Raw genomic sequence first — 20,135 nt, forward strand, 5'->3', positions numbered from 1 at the left:
ACTTTTGTTGGTAAAACTAAAATATATGTTTTTCTAAATATTATTTATTAGGTTTAAGTTAGAACACATCTTGAAAAAATTAATTTACTCTAAAAATCAAAATTATATCAAAACCATAAAGTTACCAACTTATCATAAAGTTATTAAAATTAAATTAGAAAGTTACCAACTTACCATAGGGATACAAAAATTTAATTTGTATATAATTTTAGCGGGTTATAAAGAATTAATTATTTCTTTCTTAAAATTACGTTAGGAACTTACCAAAATTTAACAATAATAAATTTTAAAGTTTTCATTAGTAAAAGTTACAAAATTTATTTATTATTTTCCTTTTAATAAAAGTAATTAACAAAACAATTAATTACATGAAGTAGTTTTAAGCTGCCCACATGTTAACATTCTAATACATTCACATAAGAAATCTTTTTGTTGCTTTAGCTCCACCACCACACACATATATTAATTTTATTCCCTGCGATTTAATGATTTTATTTATTTAATAATTAAAATTACTTTTAAATTTAATAAATAAAAAATAGATAATTAAAATTAAAATAAATAAATTAAACCATAATATATATAAAACATATGTGATATTTACTTAATTTTTAAACAGTATTAGAATGTTTTTTAAATATATTTACATATTTAATTTTGTTTTTAATTTTTTAATAGTATACAAAAAAATTAAATCATAAATGTAAAAGATATAAATTATGTTTTAGTTTTATTTAAAATTGATAAAATTTTGTATAATTTCTTAAAACCGTTAATTTTATTTTTAAATTTAATGTAATCATTTATAAATAAAATGTAGACTATTATATATTGTAATTAATGGTGTGTCTCCACCAATATTTTAATATTATAACTGATTATATATTAATGAATGAAGATGTCTAACTTGTTGCAATTTTAGTTTGTGATATATGAATGTTTCCATGGTTTTAATTTAAAAGGTAAACGTTCATATTTTTTTAATAAAGAACATACGCCTCACTAAAAAATCACTGGTGAAGATGACAAGTGAAAAAAAGAGTGCATCCAAAATATTGTCTTTCATCTAAAACATTACAAATGACGAATATAAAAAGGTGGATCCTTCCACTAAATTACAACTGGAAAAGATTTATATTATATAGTAGATTGAAAATAATTTCTAAATTAATATAATATAAAAAATAAATTGCACACAATCGTAAAAAGTACAATGGATATTTTATATTAAAAGTCAAATTACATTTTATTTTTTATTCAAAAATAGGTAAATTAAACTTTTACCTTAAATCAAAAAACAAATTAGTGAAACTTGTGCATTAGCTTGATGGTCAGGGTGTTCATCGCCTCAGGTGTGGCTTGGGTTTGAATCGTTCTAGTCGCGTTATTGTTAGGGTTTTGCCCTCGTTCTCTAATTCACAAAAAAAAAAAAGAAAAAAAAAAGAAAGCAAGTTAGTATTTTTTTTTTGTTAAAAACTAGCATGGCTAATAGAATTAGGGGTGAGCAACAACACTTGATTCGATTAGAAAAATTCGAAAAAAAATTAAATTTCGAGTTAACTGAATCAAGTTATTGGAGTTTTAAGTTCGAGTCTAATTGAACTTTACAATTCAAATAATAAATTGATATAAATACTCTTTTGGACCCTGTAGTTTTGAAAATGAACAAATTGGTTCCTCCCAACAAAAACTAAAAAGAAATTTTCAAAATATTTATAAAAGTTTCAAATTTTTATTTTTCAAAATTATATTTTCTAAAAAAATATAAAGAAAGTTTAAATTTCAAAAATTTTCTAAAATAGTAAATTTGAGATCTAAATAAATTAATCAATAATTCAAGTTCATCATAATAAAGTATCTTATTTTTATGATTTTATTTTAAAATTTGAAAAAGTTTTCAAATATATGGTTTTAAATTTATATACTTTAACATGTAATTAATGATACTTTAACAAGACTTTAATTTAACATGTTTAATCTTTTAAATGAACTCGAACAATTTCACTCAATTCAACTCGATTTGAATTTCATTTCACTTTACCCTATTCGAAAAAATTTCAAATCGAGTTAGGATAATAAAATAAGATTCGTCAACTTGATTAATTTAAATTTTTTTACTCGATTCGATCGAATGCTCACCACTAAATAGAATAACTAAACAGTTATATGACATGCCATGTATACCTCAATTTACTATCTTTTCATCTAATATATATAAATTAATTTACTCGTTCTTTTAATCAAAAAGACAAAACTACATCCAATTCCATGTACCTACAAACAACTGATTTGGTAGCTTTTCTAATTTGGTAGCTTTTTCAAATATGAACAAGGCGGCCGTTTTTATCACATCTTACCAAAAATTATGTTATCTGTAATAGGTAGATTTTATTTTATTACGTCTCCTCTCCTGGTATTTTGCATATCCAATATGGCTTCAGTGTATTCTCTCTGTTTATCAAAACAACAATTGATTGGCATTCTTTTGATCATAATTTTCTTTTCAAGTTCGACTGCAAAGGGATGCTACAAATCAATTATCAGCTTTGGAGATTCCTTGGCTGATACAGGGAACTGGGTCATACTTTTACAACAAAATAAACCTACCCCTGCCTTTCCACCATTTGGGGGGACTTACTTCAATCGACCAACAGGTCGATGTTGTGATGGTCGTTTAATCGTTGATTTTTTTGGTACTGCATCTTTGAAACTCCAATCTCATAACTTTAGATTTTGGAAACATGATTTTAGATATGCTTGATGGGTAATGATCTTTTTGAGTGTTTGTTTGGTTGTCGTGGATTTGTAGCTCAGAAACTTGGACTTCCAATGGTGCCACCATATTTTCGAGATGCTAATTGCAGTAATTGCCGAAAGTTTCGAAAGGGTGTAAATTTTGCTGTGGTGGGAGCAACAGCGCTTGATAATGCATATTTGGCACGAAAAGGAATCATTAATGAACTGACAAACGTTTCTTTGGGAGTGCAATTGGGTTTATTGAAAACATTATTGCCATCTCTTTGCTCCTCATCTTCAGGCAAGTATCTGCAGATGCTGTTGTTCTTACCTAATAACCAAAAATGTACCATCGTTTTCAATTATATGGGGCAGACAGGCCAAGAATTTATAAACTGCCATAGTTGATTAGTCATTCGGCGACGGATTTTCTATTGAAAAATTGTTGGTACCAATTATTTTACGTTCATGGTGATGATTCACAGCTTGCAATGAATTCCTTAAAAACTCGTTGATTCTTATGGGAGAGATTGGAGGAAATGAGTTCAACCTTGCATTCATTCAAGGAATTTCGACTGAAGTGATAGGAGGATTAGTCCCTGAAGTTATCAAAGCAATTTCTGCAGCAATTGGGGTAACATTCCTGTCCTCTTTTGCTAAAGTTTTTAGTTAGCACAATCAACATGAATAGTGACACCAAGCTTTTCACACAATTTTCAAAGAGTAAATCAACTGGTCTGTATTGCATATATCTTCAATATTAATGGACGGTTGCTTCAATACAACGTGTAGGAGTTAATCGAGTTGGGGGCGATGACATTTGTGGTTCCTGGAACTATACCACTTGGATGTCTGCCGGTTCTTCTAACGCGTTTTCAGACTCCTAATAAGCAGGCTTATGATCGCTATGGTTGTTTGATATGGCTAAACGACTTCGCCCACTACTATAATGAATATCTTAAAAAGGAACTAGAAAGTATGCGAAGGCTTCATCCTCGTATCAATATTATCTACGCAGATTATTACCAGGCTTCAATGCCACTATATCTTTCTCCAAGATCGTTTGGTACGTTTTCTGTTTTGACCACGAAAACCTGATAAAGTTAAAGCATATATGTTGTTATTTTTCACTAATAGGGTTTGTATGTCCAGGATTTAAAAGCACTCTGACTGCATGTTGTGGAGGTGAAGGTCCATACAATGTTAACGTGACGTTAAGTTGTGGTGATCCAGGCACGAAATCCTGTGATGACCCTTCCTCCTATGTTAACTGGGACGGTGCTCATTTCACAGATGAGGCCCATAGGGTGATCTCCAACGGTCTTCTGGATGGTTCATGTACCATTCCTCGGTTTGAGTTCCCCTCGTGTGCCTCATAATTATATATAATCTACTCCAAGTGAATAATGGAATTAAGATCAAAGCAAAATGATGCTTTTCTTCTCGTATATCAAGTTCTCTATGTGTGCATTCTCGCTAAAAATGTCATTGACTGTGAGAATTGAATAACTTCAATGGTGAAAAATAAAGTAAATTCGTTCTTCTTTGAAATAAGTAATTTTTGTTTTTCTTTGGAATAAGTAATTGAATAAATTAATTCTCCTGTTAGAAATATGTACCGAATAAGTCTTGTACTTTTCATAGATCTGCCTACTTATTTGGATGAAAAATATTATATCATAATAAATTTAGTCATCAACATTTATATTTTTTGTCAATTTAATCATTTATTCATTTTTATGCTAAATTTGGCCTTAACATTTAAAAAAAAAGTCAAATTGTTTTTTTTTAACATAAATGTTGACTAAAACATTTATCATTAATGATGTTGGTATGGTAACTCGCATAGCACTCTATGTACACATTATCCCAAAGTAACACCATTTGTTTATATGTTACGTTAATAAATAATTTAAAAATTATAAAAATTAAAATTTAATAAAAATAAAGTTCATAAAAATTTAAAATAATTAGCATGATAGATTATGATGTTTAATTAGTATTTGGTATAATGGAGAAAAAATCACTCATACTCGCCATATAAACATTGAAGTAATTTTAACCAACTTTTAACAGGTAGATATCGGAATCCGAGTTTCATCTTGACGTAGAAGGCAAGCACAGCCGCAAACACATTCTGACAATGTCAAATCCATTTTTTAAGAAAAATCCGTAAATGCCTCCTTAATACCATCCAGGAGTTAACAAATCTACTGAATGGATGTCGGCCAGTTTATCTAGTCCTTTTTCAGACTTCTAATAAGCAAGAAATTTTTTTTTTTTTGTCTTTTTCTCATCAATAAGCAGGTTTTATTAGTAATAGCAGCAGTCCCTAGAAGCAACAGCACAAAGATACAACAAGATCACCTTAGCAATCAGCCAATCACTGAGAACAATTAAAAGCCAAGCATAAAAGACAGTCCCTACTAGACATCTAATTTGAGCTAATGAATCAGCGAAACCATTGACTTCCCTGTAAATATTCACAAAAACACAAACACACACACACATATTACCAATCAAGGCAATAAGCGCCTGTTCATGCAGCCATTGAGATGTTACAAAGACCAAGGCAATTTTAATGGCATGGACCTCTGCATCATTCGATGACATAACACCAAGAGGGCCTGAGAACATACACCGATGGCACAGCACCCCGCAGCAACCAGCAGGGCCGAGTCAGCAATTGGAGGCATCCATTCAACTCTACCCGTCAGGCTCCTCAACCTCAAATCGTCATTCATCAGTCTAGGAGAAATCCAACAAACAGCTTCTTTAATTAAGTCAGAACCACCCAAAGCATTAACCCAATGCAAAGATCTTAATTTACGAAGGAAACCATCCCATATTTTGTTATTAAAGATCGAGTCGTTTCCCATAAGCCACAATATCCAAATGGTTGCCCCACAAACATCTAGCAACATTTTCCTAGTAAGGCCTCAGAACTCAAAATCAAAACATTGAATCAAAAGATCCTTAACCGACTTGGGGATTCGATTCCTCACTGCATTCTTCTGTTCATATGAAAAAATTGTAGAAAAGATGGTTTTCTCAGGAGTTTATTTTTCCCATTGAAACAATAGTTGGTTAATTTCAAGTGACCTCCAAAGCAATTGACATAATTAATGCATTCAAGCTTTACCAGTTTTACCCTATCGGTAACAACTCTATTCTCAATCATTGCAAGGACTCGTTTGGTCTGATTCTAACAGACAACACTACTATTCACCATTTGGTCATATCATTTAGCAATCATTGCTCAAAATAGTTTAGTAAGTGGACCTTATACATGAAAGAGAAAAGGCTCAACATTTAATCAAGTTGCTATGATTTACAAAGTTTAATGCAGTAAAAAGATTAACAGAAATCTCATCCAAGCCAAGCAAATCTGCCCCATCTATCTTATTTCCAGCTTATGGTGCTTCCAGTCTGTCTTTCCCTAAACATTTCAGAATCAACAGCTCTACTGAGGATTTGGAGGCCGGCTGTTAGCAGAGGAAACTCTGGATCCCCATTCCAGCAACTCTTTGCTGGTGTCATCTTTGTGTGCAAAAACTTCAATGAAACACAGTGAATCTTTCTTTTCTCCTGTTGCTGCCGCAATTGCATCTATCAGTTCATCCTCGGTCCTCACCTAGATTTAACAATGAAAGTATTAATCTATGCATACCAAAGAGGTACTCCTCAGGGTTAACAGTGGATGCATCTAATTATTTGAAAAATGAAACTGTCATATGTAGATGGGAATTTCTGATCAACACTAGTTTATGCTACACGGGCTTTAATATTTACTAACCTTGGCTGTCCAGCATCTGCCTTCACCATTGTGGATGGCATCAACAAAGGCAGTGTAATTCCAGTTCTTGATAACATTGTAAGGGCCATCATGAATCTCAACTTCAATTGTATAGCCTCCATTATTGATAAGAAATATGATGCTTTTTTGTCCACATCGGATCATTGTGGAAATATCTTGAGCTGTCACCTGAATAATATATCAAAACAAAAATATTATTTCCTTACCACATTTTTTATTTTATCATATACTTGAAAAGAACTAAATCAGTTATTTCATATGCTTGTCGTTACCTCTAAATGAGTCATTTAAAGTTCTAAATGAAAATTATGTGGCTCACCTGGAAACTACCATCGCCAATGCAAGCAATCACACGTTTGTCTTTAGCTGCCTGAGCATATCCAAGCGTGGCACCAACTGACCAACCAATGGATCCATACTGCATCTGGAATTCATAACTGCAAGCAATAAAAATAAACATTTACACACTGCAAAACACACATACACGAGTCTAATTCAAAACACAAAGAAATGTACCATTTGAAATAATCTTGCTTACCCGCAGTTCTCTGGAAGATGGAGCTTCTGACAATTGAACCATGAGTCTCCAGTTTCAGCAATAACCGCAGAGTCTTTGCTTAGCATATCCTGTTAAGCAAGGTCAACCAATGAATGAAACAAAATCTAATTAAGTGCCCACATCTGATTACGCGTTGATAAGTCTAAACGATTCACATTATGCTCTTACAGATATCATAAGAGCAAAGAACAAAGGGTAAGAATGTTACAGCATATACAAAACCAATTCTTCCCAGTTTCCAAGACGCAGAAATTAAAGTAGTATGAGCCAACACTGCATGTCGTACACACTTAAGTGTGTTTGTTAACCATACTAATTATTCCCTATGAAGGCATTGAAGGCTACCTAAATGGCCAATAGGTGTCATAAGCTCATTCCATCAAGAAATCTATATTATAAGCTAAAATATTATAGAGGAGTATTTCAAGTCATGTCCCGAGTGCCTACCTGAATGTGCTTAAAAAGAACATTGACTCTCAGAGGCTGTCATTAGAGGAGTATCTATATTATAAGCTAAAATATTATAGAGGAGTATTTCAAGTCATGACCCGAGTGCCTACCTGAATGTGCTTAAAAAGAACATTGACTCTCAGAGGCTCGTCATTCCCATGCTTCAAAGGCATGCCTGGAGGGACAAAGATTCGCCGATAGTTCTCCACGGCAGTGGTATTTTTCTTAAGTTTCTTTGCCAATGCACTTAAGAAGTCAGCCATGAAAACCCAGCCAAAAGAAGGACCATTGCCTATCGTCACACGATTTGGTTGTACTATGATTGCTTTCTCCTTCTTGATCAACAAAGAGTAGCCTACAGAGCTATAATCATTGAAGATTGGGCCAATAAAAACATAGGCATCAGCAGATTCCACTATTTCCCCACAAAAGCTAGTACTAACCGCACCCCAGTATGTTCCAATAAAGTGTGGATGGTGTTCAGGTACCAATCCTTTGCCCGAAGGCATTACGGCAATGGGATACCCACAGGCATCTGCAAGCTCCACAAAGGCATCTTTTGCATTTGCAACCCTTAATTTAGGTCCACCCACAAGGACAGGCTTCACAGCTTTGTTCAGAAAATTGGCAGTAGCTTCCACAGCTGCTTCTAATCCTAATTGATTGCTTACCCTGCATATAATTGTAGAGAATCAGCAACAAAAGCATGCAACTTGGTCCCATTCATGTCTAAAAAAAAATATCCTTTTAACACGCCATTCTAATGAATGAAAATATCACTCAACAATCAAGGGTATTTTCCATTGGTTTGGGAAAAAAAGCCATCAGTCTTTTAGTGAATGCAGAACATTACCTTGCTCTACCCATAGTTTGATACATGCATGTAGCATCATATTCTACCTATAAGTCGTACAAACTTCAGCTAAAGCTAGAATAGTTCCTACGCTAAGCCAGGGACAGTTTTAACACAAATTATGCCTCTGTCTTGGGTTATGGCTAGCACTAGCTCCTTTCTAATTGTACTGCAAAAAACATAACACTTCTGTTACAAATTTAAAAAAATTCCAAAAGCTTCTTTTATATAAACTAATTCTCTTTTCTTTAGGCCAGGTTCCTTCGTTAGCTTCAAATAGCCTCCATTTACCAAGCTAACCATATATCATTATCAGCAATAAATGAAAGAACAGGTCATGATAATCACAACTCTCACCAACCTTCTATAAATGAAATGTACAAGTAGCAATGCAAGGAAAGATTAATCTTCACTAATAAGAAGTTAGATAAAAACTTTACTTTGGAGCGAGAAAGAAGGGCACTGGATCTCTAGCAAATGTTGGATGAGGAATCCCAGGCAAATTACAGCCGATACTAATGTAAACGGGCTTGCTTTCCTTCAAAGCTGTGGATATGGCAGTATCAAGAAGCTCATGCGCATCATCCAGGTTGTTCACCACTGCCTGTCATATCAGATCACCACCAAATTACATCATCAATCTATCACTTACTCTACAAATTACTTGCAGTAAAAAAAATTGCAAAAAAAAAAAGACGTCGTATTTCTTATGAATGCATAAAAAGGGTTTCCTTTTAACTTACTTGGGCACAGGTGATCGTCTGGAAACACCTTAATTCTTGACTAAAATCTGGCAAGCCAATAGTATGATGCAAGATCCGGTTGGTCCCGTAATCATTCGAATTAGGCCCTCCAACTATGCAAATCACAGGCAAATTCTCACTGTAAGCACCGGCAATAGCGTTAAGCACACTCAGGCCTCCAACAGTGAAAGTCACGACGCAGGCTCCCACGCCCTTAGCGCGTGCATAGCCATCAGCCGCATATCCGGCGTTAAGCTCGTTGCAGCAACCGACTAAGTTCAGCTCAGGTTCTGCTATTAGATGATCCAAGAGGGTCAAGTTGAAGTCACCAGGAACTGAGAAGACGTCCTTGACACCGATCTCCACGAGCCGCCTTGCCAGGTGGCGTCCCAGGGTGCCAGTCGAGGCATGTCCGCGGACCGGAGGATGTAAGGAAGTGGGATGAGCTGATGAACCGATTTCATTACCGGCTTCCATGCAGTAAAAGTTTTTGAAATAAAACAACACTTGGAAAAGGAAATAGAAAGGAGAATTGGGAAGTTTATGAAATCAGAAAATGGTTTCGAAACTACTGAAACTGGAATACAAGTGGTGGGTTTTTAAAGGTTTTTAAGTGCAAAGATTTTGTGAAGAGAAAGCGGGTTTGATTAACAATGGGCTGATTTCTAAGGCACCCCTGCTGGGTGGGTTTTAATTAATTAAGTGAAAACCAGGTTTTGGTTTTGGAACCATGTTTTTATATATATATATTAAGATTTTAATTTGGAATATTTAGGATTTGTGCATGTGTGGAATAAGTACGGGCATGGCTGTTTGTGGAGAATGAATGAAAGGGACCACTAGATTGCAAAACAGGAGCAAGTTAGTCTGGTTTTCCATTCCATTAGGCTCTTATTGGGTTTAATTTTTCCTTTTTACTAAGTAACGTGAATACTTAATTTTTAAATCTTTCTCTCAACTTTTTGTTAAAATGAAAACGTCATATTTTAAGAAATGTGGCAGCCATTAGAAAAGTCCGGTGATGGAGAAATTGTTGAATATGGAAGCTTCCGATGTTTGTTTCAAATTCAATGGATCATGTTGTAATCGTAAAAAAGGGAAATTCATTTTGGGCAAGGAAAAATTTACTTTCTGAACCAACTAATGTTGTCTACATTGTCTGGTCTTCTTAAGCTGCCTGCCTAAACATGCTTCCTGTGAGTACACGAGTTACTTTGCTTTTTATAGCCCACTGTTTCTTTCATTTCTTAGGTCTTAAAATAGGAAACTTTTGCGTATTTCCTTATCATCATATATTTGTTGTATGTTTGGAAAATTAATGTAAATGATGATTCTTACTTAATTGGGTATAACTGAAATACCTTAATCACATTTCAATCTTTAAGAAAAAGATAAAATTTTGAGTAATTACTAATAATTACATTCAAATCCATTTATTTTGTAATTTTTCAAATATGCTCATACTTAGATTTAAGTTCTACATAATAACAATAATACTATTTTGATTTTAAGATATATTTTATTTTTAAAAATATGATTATATGTTATTTTATTATTTAAAATTTTATTGACGAGAGATAATAAATTATTTATAATAAATATAATGAAATTTACATATTATTTATTATTAATTATTTATATTTGGGCAATGATTAATCAATGATAACAAGTACAATATATTTAACGTTGAAGAGAGAATAGGTTGACAAATATGGAATACTAGAGTAATTAGATAAAATTACATAGGATACATATTTTTCTTGTTAATTTAATTAGTAATCATATTACTAAACATTTTTTGGACTAATGTATTATATAAAATGATTTGATTTGATTTTTTTACTTGTTTAGAGAAATTTTCTCTAGTATCATTGATAATTTTATAATAAATAATATTTCTTAGAATTTAAAATTATATAGTTGTGCAATTATAATTTATACTATCAAACATTACAAATAAAATTACAATATAATTAAACTCTATCAATTTATCTAAATTCAAATTAAATAATAAAATTATCTAAATTTAAGTATAAAATATATAAATATTAATATAAAATATTTTTATAATATTATAATACATAGACAATAAATTTGAGTTATCCAAATTTGAGATTTAATATAAAGACATATTTTAAAACTGAATCATGACACAACTCACTTATAGTACGTGATTAAAAAATTATATGTAGATTTAAATAAAGAAAACTATAAATATTGATGCAAACAATCATACCAACATATAATAATTTTTAAAGGTAAACACGAAAAGAAAAGAAGATGGAAAACACTTTTCTTTCTTTTGTTTTTTTTTTTTTTTCGAAGGACACTTATTGGATACATGGGTAGGATTAGGAACATCAGTGCTATCTTGTTTTTATAAATTTCATCAAGAGTATTTGAACATTTGATTTTGAACCAAGTTCCCATTGTGAATGGGTATTAAATTTTAGCAGTTCCTTTCCCTGGTTTAGCCCACCGTTTGCGAATTTCTCTCTCGTCTCCTATGTTAAAGTACCAAAAAGCATGAAGCATTGGGAAAGATAGGTGCTTCATTTTCAGGGTATTTTATTTCTTAAAAAGATGATTGTGTATTAATTGGTCAAGGAATAATATATTATATTGCAAAAACCAAATACTGTATACTATATTGTGCAACTAAGACTTTGCTTGATTAAGTTAGAGGCTTTGAATATTGATCTCACTGTACATGTTTTGACATTTAGTGACATCAAACTACTATTTTCGTTTTTTTTTTCTTGAAAACTGTTAATACTAATTCATTAATCTTCAAATTATCTCATATGCGACACTTACATTAACAACTCAAGTTTGGTTGCTTGAGCTAAGATCAAAGATTACCAAGATTTCCTTCCCTCTTTACCCTTATTTGACCACCTTTTTTTTTTTCTCAAAATTAAAAAAAAACCAACTGCTTGCATTGACAATTTTGCTATACTACATTGCTAGGCTTTTGAATGAAGAGCCCATCATCTTCATGGACTGGCTTTTCAAGTATGAGTTAAAGAGAAAATATTATTAAAAAAAATTGAAAAATTTCATAATTAATCAAAGATTGAACCGAAAAGGAAGAACAATCAACAATGGTTACTACCTTATAACAAAAACCATAAATGAAATCAATATAGAATTCAATAGTTCTAACAAGGGATCTTAGAGGTGAACCACTTCATGACCAGAACGGGGGCCTTGATCAAACATAGTGCAAACTCTACTATGATTGTTACGCATAAGCAACATGGGCAGATGCAAGTCAACACCAACCTGCCATCATCACCAAAAGCCAACCCATCAAATCGATTTTTCTTTAAACAATTTATCAAACCAATCTGAAAAGAATAGAAGAAAGAAAGAAAGTGAGACTAACCCTACAATCCAGACGATTATGCCGACTATGGAGATAAGGAGGGATAAAAACGCAAAGGGCAGACCCAAGAGGAAGCCTAAAGGCCTGCATTCACAATCGTCATCACAGCAGCAGCAACACATATTGTTTATTCCTTGTTCCTAATTATGCTCTTAACTTTGTTCTTTGGTTGTCTTTCTGCACCTTTCTTGCTTTCCTTGATTTCTTCGGATATAACAATGCTTGAAGAAGTGGTACAATAAATAAGACAAGACAAGCAAGGCTATAAATAAAATAAGTAAATAAAATCTGGTGCAGACGTATGTGCCGCTTACATTATGCCATTCCACTATTTTTGAAAGGGAAGCGATGACCAACCAATACCAACTCTCCACCTGATCTGTTATCTGGCCCTAGGATTAACCTGTCTTAGTTTCTTCTGGGCTTACGCTATTATCTTATCTGGGCTGTTTATCGCCGACTTATATAAAATTCTTCTTTGAATTTATTTTATATAGATAGCTATTATCGAAGAGAGCAATGCCAAATTTGCCAGTTAAATCTGGAATTGTTAGCACAGGTGGAGCTGTTGCTATTCTTTTGTTGAGAGCAAATATTGGCAAAACAATAATTGGATTTGGAGGGAATGAATTTAGTCTGACATTGTCATGTGGTTGAATAATGGAAATTACAATAAATAATCCGACATCGCTTTTCGTCTAATCTTGATTTTTATCAATAACAAAGTAGTGGGATTGAAACATTTAGCAATATTTTATCAACTCTATTATGTTATGTCTAAAAAAATCAATAAAATTAGAAATTCGCCAGTAAAGTTCAACAAAAGTGAAGTGGAAAATCAAAATTCAGAGTGTATATTGTTAGGACTGACGTTACGAGGTCAATTAAGGCATACATGACAGTTGACATGACATGACCCGGCGGCTAGGCGTACGAAACAACTTGGGGCTGCTGTAAATGTGCTTTTTGCCTACGCATTGCAAGATAGAAGTCTCTTGTAATATGGGCTTGATCGTTCCTCAAAGTTGGGCTGGTTGGCAAGGCAAGCCTACTAGGCGGCATCACTTGATTATCTTCAAGACAGCAATGACATAAGACACTTGTCAAGGATTGACTTTGATTTTCACGCAATAATTTTACAATCAGAATTACATCTCATCTAAATGCATGAACCATGCAGAGCTTGAGTCGAGTTATTAAGCAAAAGGACGAGCAATGGATTATACATGTTTCTGAAGATTACTAATTCAGTCGAGTTTTGGTGCAACTGCACGAGGAAATTTTCTAGTACAAGCACCATAATGGCAAGCAGTACAAAAATTAAAAAAATTATAAACCACCATCTGTCCCTACCCAACTGCAGGCAGTATTTTTTGATATCCCTCTTACCTTCATCATCTCCCTTAACTTACTCACACCATCCCATTTTCCAGCAGCTGCCAAAGTATTTGATAGTGCAACAAATGCCCCTGGCCTACTGTCGGCATTTAACTTAAAAAGTTCGTTGGCAGCTATGCTAGCCATTTGCACATCGCCATGTAGCCTGCAAGAACTGAGCAAAGCTGCCCAAACATCAGAATTGGGCTTCTCAGGCATCCCCATTACAAGTTCCCATGCCAGATCTAAACGCCCTGCACGTCCCAGAAGGTCAACCATGCAAGCATAGTGCTCCATCTTCGGTTTTATTGAGTAATCTCTCTCCATACTCTCAAAGATTTCACGGCCTTTGGCAAGTAAACCGGCATGTCCACAAGCAGAGAGAGCGCTAAGGAATGTTACATCATTTGGTTCGACACAACACTCTTGCATCACATAGAACAGTTCCAGCGCTTTAATTGGGTTCCCATTCTTCCCATATCCATCAATCATTGAGGTCCATGTGAAAACATTCTTTTCCGGCATGTGGTTGAAAACTCTTCTGGCATCCTCAATTCTTCCACATTTTGCATGCATATCAACAAGAGCACTTGCAATCTTGATGTCCATAAAGGACTCAGTCTTCATTAATTGACCTTGAACTTGTTGACCTATTTCAACTACTGATAAAACAGAACAAGCTCCAATTAGACTCACAAAAGTTGAAATATTAGGCCGGAAATTCAACCGTTGCATTTCAACAAAAATCTCAAGCCCTTTCTTAGCAGTTTCAACTGATTTACTGTAACCTTCAATTATTGCATTGAAAACTACGATATCTTTTTCAACCGTTTTATTAAACACATTTTCAGCCTCCTCTACCGATCCATTGTTCATGTAGCCAGTGATCAATGCCGTTGAGCAAACCACATTCTTTTCCAACATCATATCAAAAACAGTCCTGGCATATTGAACCTTCCCACTCTTCACATATGAGTCAACAAGCGCTGTATAAAGCACTTCATCAGGTTCTACATCCAATTTCACCATCAGGGCATGGGCCATCCTTCCCAAAAACCGCGGTAACGTCAGTGTACTACTCCCACAAGCAGACGCCTTTAAAATCATCGAAAATGTGAACCCATCAGGCTTTTCACCTGAATCAACCATTCTACGAACCAAACCAAGTGACTCCTGAACATTCCCATTTTTAAGGTACCCGCCAATCAAATAATTGTATGCGGACAAAGTGTGCTGCGGCAATTCATCGAACATTTGGGTGGCATATCTCAAGCACCCAGTTTTTAGATGCAATATAAGGAGTTTGATGGAAATATTCGTATTGGGAGAAAACCCAGATTTTATAATGTGGGCGTGAATCTTTTGGCCATGGAAAGGGGTATCTGAGTTAATAAAATGTTGAATGGCAACAGAGAAAGTTGTGGAGGTTGGGTTAGAGAGATAGTTTTGGTGGTTTGTCGAAACAGTACTATTAAGCGGGATCAGGAAGCTTCGATGGTTGGGTGATGATGAGAAAATGGACGATTTGATCAAGGGAAGTCTTCCACTTTTCATTTTCCCATTCGATCATTATTGGAGTATTTGCTGATTTATAAATTTATCAACCAGGAACTATAGTTTTTCAGTTTCCAGGTTCAACCTAGCCCAATTTAAGTTTCGATTTGTGATAAAAATGGACTGATTGTTGGGCCTATTTCAATCCACTGCTAATAATGCTTTCACATCTTATATGACAAGAAGTTCAGAAAGAATAACCCATAAGATATAGTCTCTTTTTTTTTTTTTTTTAAATATACCATGACACATACTCGATCGCTCCTATATGTATTTTCTTCGCAACATTTTGTCCTCGATTCCTGAAGAATCTTTGTAGACCATAAGTCCATAATTGACATTTGGTTCGGATAATTCTACATTTACATTTGATTAGTTTTAGCTTCAAATAATTTTATTAAATTTTAATTTTTTGGTTTAATGATAAAAAGTTATATCGAAGGTAATTCTTATTAAACTAAATATTATAGGATCAAGTTGCTTTTATTATGATTTGTGAAGCTCAAAACCTCATTTTAACATTTGAAATGTATTAAAATATTTTAATAGTTATATAATAACATATATTTAATAATTAAATAATAATTTGAATCAAAATTACAAAAATCTTGTCCTAAAACTGACCTATAAGCAAGTCTTGTATTACAAGTTTTAATGTAAACCTACAAACAATTTTAACGCTCTCTCAATTAAATTGCCACATTTTTTTTTTTGCTTTTAAATTTTGACTTTTATTATTTCAAATATTCTAATTAATTAAAATTTAAAAGCATATACTTAAAAGGTAATTCATCAAAGTTTAAAAGAATTTTCCTAAATTTTATAAAAAATGTTAAAAATAATAAGAGGTCAAATAGTTTTAAATTTGACCAACAAAAGTGACAATTTAAAATGAAGAGAATATAACTCTTGCGTGGTATATTAAATGTAGTTATCAATAGATATCTTACCAACAAAATACAGAAGAAATTCATGGTAGAATTATATCGCTAACTATTTAGTTGCAAATTGAACTAATTAGTAGGGTGAAGTATATTGGACTCAATATCTAATACCACAGAAGAAGCTAACATAACAAAGCTCTCTCTATATATTTCAACTGAAATAAACTTGCATTGAATTATTCAAAACTTGGTACAATATATATATATATATAACTTGCCAAGTAGGTAGTTTTCTAAGCTACATAATCTTCGCATGCAGAAGAAATGTTCTATTTATGAATATGAACAAATCTCCATGACGGAAGTCTCGCGATTCTTAGTAGAAATTATTGAAACTGACAATTAATAGAGTTTATTACTTATTACCTCAACCACATTGTCACTTAAACTGCTGATGTGTAAGACAATTTAATTATAATATGCCAGTGGTTGATCCGTAAGTAATAGGTGGAGCTAACTAGTCGTGTTGAGGGTCCGGTCCTCCGGGTGAAATTCTTGAGACATCCGTCAATACCCTCCTCCCATCATGCTTCATTGCAGACAAATCATAGCCTGTCAATGCCTTTATAATGGATCGGCTGTCGATCCTTTTCTGCATTGTCTTACGCCCACCATAACTCTTTGCTTCTAAAATGTTGATTGCATTTCCTGACAAAATAAGAAAGATGACTAGGGAAGCTTGGATGATGGTTGAGTTAGGCATTGCTAATTAATACAAGCTTGAATATGCTGAAGCCGGTGGGAGTGATCTGATGAGTAGTAGTAGTAGTAGTAGTAGGCAGTGGCAAGTGGCATTTTATAGTACCATCTATAATCCTATTCCATTGCAAACGTCCAATATTCCACAGCACAGGAAGCTGACAAATCCTGAAGGGATATTTGTTTTTGTTTTTACATGGATTATAACTTTTCCTACCCATTACCAGATTACTTAATTATCCCACAAATTGCATAAAGGCTGAATCATTTGTCTTTGGTCCCCACATGAGCATACCCTATACTATATTTCATCATTCATTTCCCATTAAAAGTTGGCTACACAGTCATCACCGATATCATCGTCCAAGTAGGATTTGGGGCATTGCTTGAAAAGACAAAAAAAACTTCAACAAAGTTTAGCAACCCATCCTTGGACTACAAGACAAGAAACAGACATATATTGCCAAATTCCATTGAAGTCATTCTTGCATTTGATTTCTGTCTTTTCCTTTAACCCGGAGTACGTGACTCTGAAAAACGGATTCATCTTTGCGCGCTTTACATGTTAGGACATGGTGTCCTTCCACATGGTGTTATATATAATATATAAGATGGCACCTATTTGATTCCCAATAAGTAATTTTTGTTGCTAATCCAACTTGCATTTGCTTTAGGTTTTTTGGATTTTGGCTCAACGCTGACTCGTAATGTTTTTCCTCTTACCTTTAAATCTTATCACCTCCCTAATCACATATCTCCACCCTTCCCTTGGACGAAGATCTTTGCAACTTTATGTTTGGTTTCGTCAACGGCTGAATGATGTTCCAGTTTTTGTCTTTTTAAATTCCTAATAAAATACATAATATATTTGTCTTTTCATCTAATCTATCATATTGCCAAAATGTATGCAGTATCACTTGATAGATACACCTTATTTTCTGGCTAAAGATTGTCTTTTGCAATGGGATAATTGCATTCACTCTTAAACTTTCAAAAATTATTGTTTTAAGGGAAAATTATGCATAGATTTTGATCTAATATATAATTTTATTTTGTGTTATTTTATATTTGAGATATTGATTTAATTCAATTTTTACAAGCTATTAAAACTATTATCAATATAACATCATTTTATGTCTACATATTACATAGATAAATAATAATATTTACAAACAAATTGAAATTAAAATATTTTATCTATTTCTTTAAATGTGTATGATAGAATCAAAATTAAAGTTTCATATCATATACATATATATTACATATTACAAGGTAGACAACATATAAAAAACAATCTTATGTGTCTTCAACTCTTCATAAAATTTTGACAAGTGGCTATCCTCATTATTTGACACATCAACAAATTAAAATGGTCATTTTTTTTCTTATTAATATAACCACATGTTTCCTTCTTTTTATTGTTTAAGTCGAGTCTGGTGTAGTATTTAAGTAAAATTATGTTTTTAATATACTTTTTTTATTAATTATTAATTTCTATTTTATATATTATTTTATCGTATTTTATGTTTTTAAATGCAATTATTTCATTTATTCACTTGATTTTCTTTATATTTTTATTTTAATAAATTTGACTCGTAAATTTGGTCATAAAACATATTTTAATATTCATTTATATTAATATTGATATAAATATACAATTTATATCTAATATTGATATACAATAGTACGTATAATATAACTTATAACATACCATGCTACTATAAATTTATTACATAAAAATTATTTTAATTAAAAATGTAAATTTCCTTTAAATTTTTTTCTTAAAAAGTAAGAACTAATTTTTTAACATAATAAATAAAAAAATATTTTTCTTATCTATACTATTATTTAAAATTTTGACTGAGTTAGTATCACGAGTCAATTAAGCACCAACTTAGTTAAGAAATTATAGGAATGCCCTTCAATAATTAAAATAAATAATATTATTTGAGGCGTTTTAGTCTTTTCACTTAAAATCCAATTAAAATATGCATATGATGGAATTTGAACCCATTTCAATCATATTAGTAAAACATTTAATTTATCACTCAACTAAATTTTTATTTTGATATTTTTATACATTTTAATTTAATCAATTGGTGCCACAAGTTAAACGACTCAATATTGATGGCGACACCATAATAAGTAATTTTTTTTCATTTTAATAACGTGCATATTTCATGTATTATTATTAATTAGTTTCAAATAATACGTTTTATCATTTATTATATGTTATTTTTAAACACACATTTGTGTTCTAAATTTATAGTTTCCACACTTATATGTGTGTGTTAAGATTTCTAGTTAATTTTAGTCTATTTAACATAAAAATAAAAGTTAAATAATGTTGGAACTTTTTATGAATTTTTTCTGTAATCTTCATGTCCTTTTTAAGGTCCGTGTTTGGGATTCGTTGTAACACCTCTTGCCCAACCCATCACCAGGTCCGAGTTACGGGATGTTATAGTCGTTTTAGGAGCAACTACGGACAAATAACATTCAAATTAAACATAAATCATATAATCATAACCATTTTAGTTCATAATCACCATATTCAACCTTTTTTGGGACTTATACGAGGCTACGTATGTTCTAGAATTGACCCGAAATCGAACAAGGACCAATTTGCAACAATTTCAAATTTTCGAAACGACATCATGACGTGAAAGATTTCCTCGCCGCGATGTGACATATTGACTTGCCTCGTTGTGATGACGAGGTTTCTCATCATGTCGTGGCTCGGAGTCTAGGTCTCGTCACAACGACCATCACTTGACGTCGTAAAGTGGACTCCATTTTTGACACAAATAAAGCTTTTTGGTACCTATTTCAAGCCAACCATAACACTGCCTCATTTGGTGCCTATTTGCGCCTTTTAGCTACATCAAACCAACCAAAATACATTCCATAACATTCATTTAACCATTTCCCAAAATCAATCAACTAATATCCCTCAATTTGGCTCTATTTTATACCAATTCAACCTATTCAAATGTCACTTATACAACCATGCTT

At 32.6% G+C, this 20,135-nt stretch overlaps 4 protein-coding genes across 4 annotated transcripts; 1 reads left to right on the top strand and 3 right to left on the bottom strand.

Moving 5' to 3' along the window:
* Positions 1-2,297: 2,297 nt before the first annotated feature.
* On the top strand, positions 2,298-4,290 carry LOC108450980 (GDSL esterase/lipase At1g28610). Its single transcript, XM_017748731.2, has 5 exons — positions 2,298-2,693; positions 2,810-3,037; positions 3,222-3,370; positions 3,529-3,802; positions 3,889-4,290. Exons 1-5 carry the CDS (start codon positions 2,366-2,368, stop codon positions 4,113-4,115), a joined length of 1,206 nt encoding a protein of 401 aa, XP_017604220.2. The 5' UTR covers positions 2,298-2,365; the 3' UTR covers positions 4,116-4,290.
* A 1,639-nt stretch (positions 4,291-5,929) lies between these two features.
* On the bottom strand, positions 5,930-10,017 carry LOC108453699 (pyruvate decarboxylase 1). Its single transcript, XM_017751966.2, has 7 exons — positions 9,159-10,017; positions 8,856-9,019; positions 7,673-8,234; positions 7,092-7,180; positions 6,873-6,990; positions 6,533-6,721; positions 5,930-6,370 (listed from the first exon to the last, which is right to left on the bottom strand). The coding sequence occupies exons 1-7, from the start codon at positions 9,633-9,635 to the stop codon at positions 6,200-6,202; spliced, it is 1,770 nt and encodes a 589-aa protein (XP_017607455.1). The 5' UTR covers positions 9,636-10,017; the 3' UTR covers positions 5,930-6,199.
* A 2,177-nt stretch (positions 10,018-12,194) lies between these two features.
* Positions 12,195-12,791, bottom strand: LOC108452569 (signaling peptide TAXIMIN 1-like). Its single transcript, XM_017750365.2, has 2 exons — positions 12,547-12,791; positions 12,195-12,443 (listed from the first exon to the last, which is right to left on the bottom strand). The coding sequence occupies exons 1-2, from the start codon at positions 12,666-12,668 to the stop codon at positions 12,320-12,322; spliced, it is 246 nt and encodes an 81-aa protein (XP_017605854.1). The 5' UTR covers positions 12,669-12,791; the 3' UTR covers positions 12,195-12,319.
* Positions 12,792-13,646: 855 nt separating this feature from the next.
* LOC108451984 (pentatricopeptide repeat-containing protein At1g28690, mitochondrial) lies at positions 13,647-15,580 on the bottom strand. Its single transcript, XM_017749709.2, has one exon. The coding sequence runs from the start codon at positions 15,475-15,477 to the stop codon at positions 13,876-13,878; it is 1,602 nt and encodes a 533-aa protein (XP_017605198.1). The 5' UTR covers positions 15,478-15,580; the 3' UTR covers positions 13,647-13,875.
* Between the last annotated feature and the right edge of the window lie 4,555 nt (positions 15,581-20,135).

This window comes from Gossypium arboreum, chromosome 5 (assembly GCF_025698485.1).
Source record: "Gossypium arboreum isolate Shixiya-1 chromosome 5, ASM2569848v2, whole genome shotgun sequence".
Classification (NCBI taxonomy): domain Eukaryota; kingdom Viridiplantae; phylum Streptophyta; class Magnoliopsida; order Malvales; family Malvaceae; genus Gossypium; species Gossypium arboreum.

Coding starts and splice junctions, on each gene's coding strand:
- LOC108453699 (XM_017751966.2), bottom strand. CDS start 9,635: ATGGAAGCCGGTAATGAAATCGGTTCATCAGCTCATCCCACTTCCTTA. Junction 9,020..9,158: donor AGACGATCACCTGTGCCCAA/GTAAGTTAAAAG, acceptor CTGATATGACAG/GCAGTGGTGAACAACCTGGA. Junction 6,371..6,532: donor GCAGATGCTGGACAGCCAAG/GTTAGTAAATAT, acceptor TGTTAAATCTAG/GTGAGGACCGAGGATGAACT.
- LOC108451984 (XM_017749709.2), bottom strand. CDS start 15,477: ATGAAAAGTGGAAGACTTCCCTTGATCAAATCGTCCATTTTCTCATCA.
- LOC108452569 (XM_017750365.2), bottom strand. CDS start 12,668: ATGTGTTGCTGCTGCTGTGATGACGATTGTGAATGCAGGCCTTTAGGC. Junction 12,444..12,546: donor ATAATCGTCTGGATTGTAGG/GTTAGTCTCACT, acceptor TGATGATGGCAG/GTTGGTGTTGACTTGCATCT.
- LOC108450980 (XM_017748731.2), top strand. CDS start 2,366: ATGTTATCTGTAATAGGTAGATTTTATTTTATTACGTCTCCTCTCCTG. Junction 3,038..3,221: donor TCTTTGCTCCTCATCTTCAG/GCAAGTATCTGC, acceptor GATGATTCACAG/CTTGCAATGAATTCCTTAAA. Junction 3,803..3,888: donor TCTTTCTCCAAGATCGTTTG/GTACGTTTTCTG, acceptor TTGTATGTCCAG/GATTTAAAAGCACTCTGACT.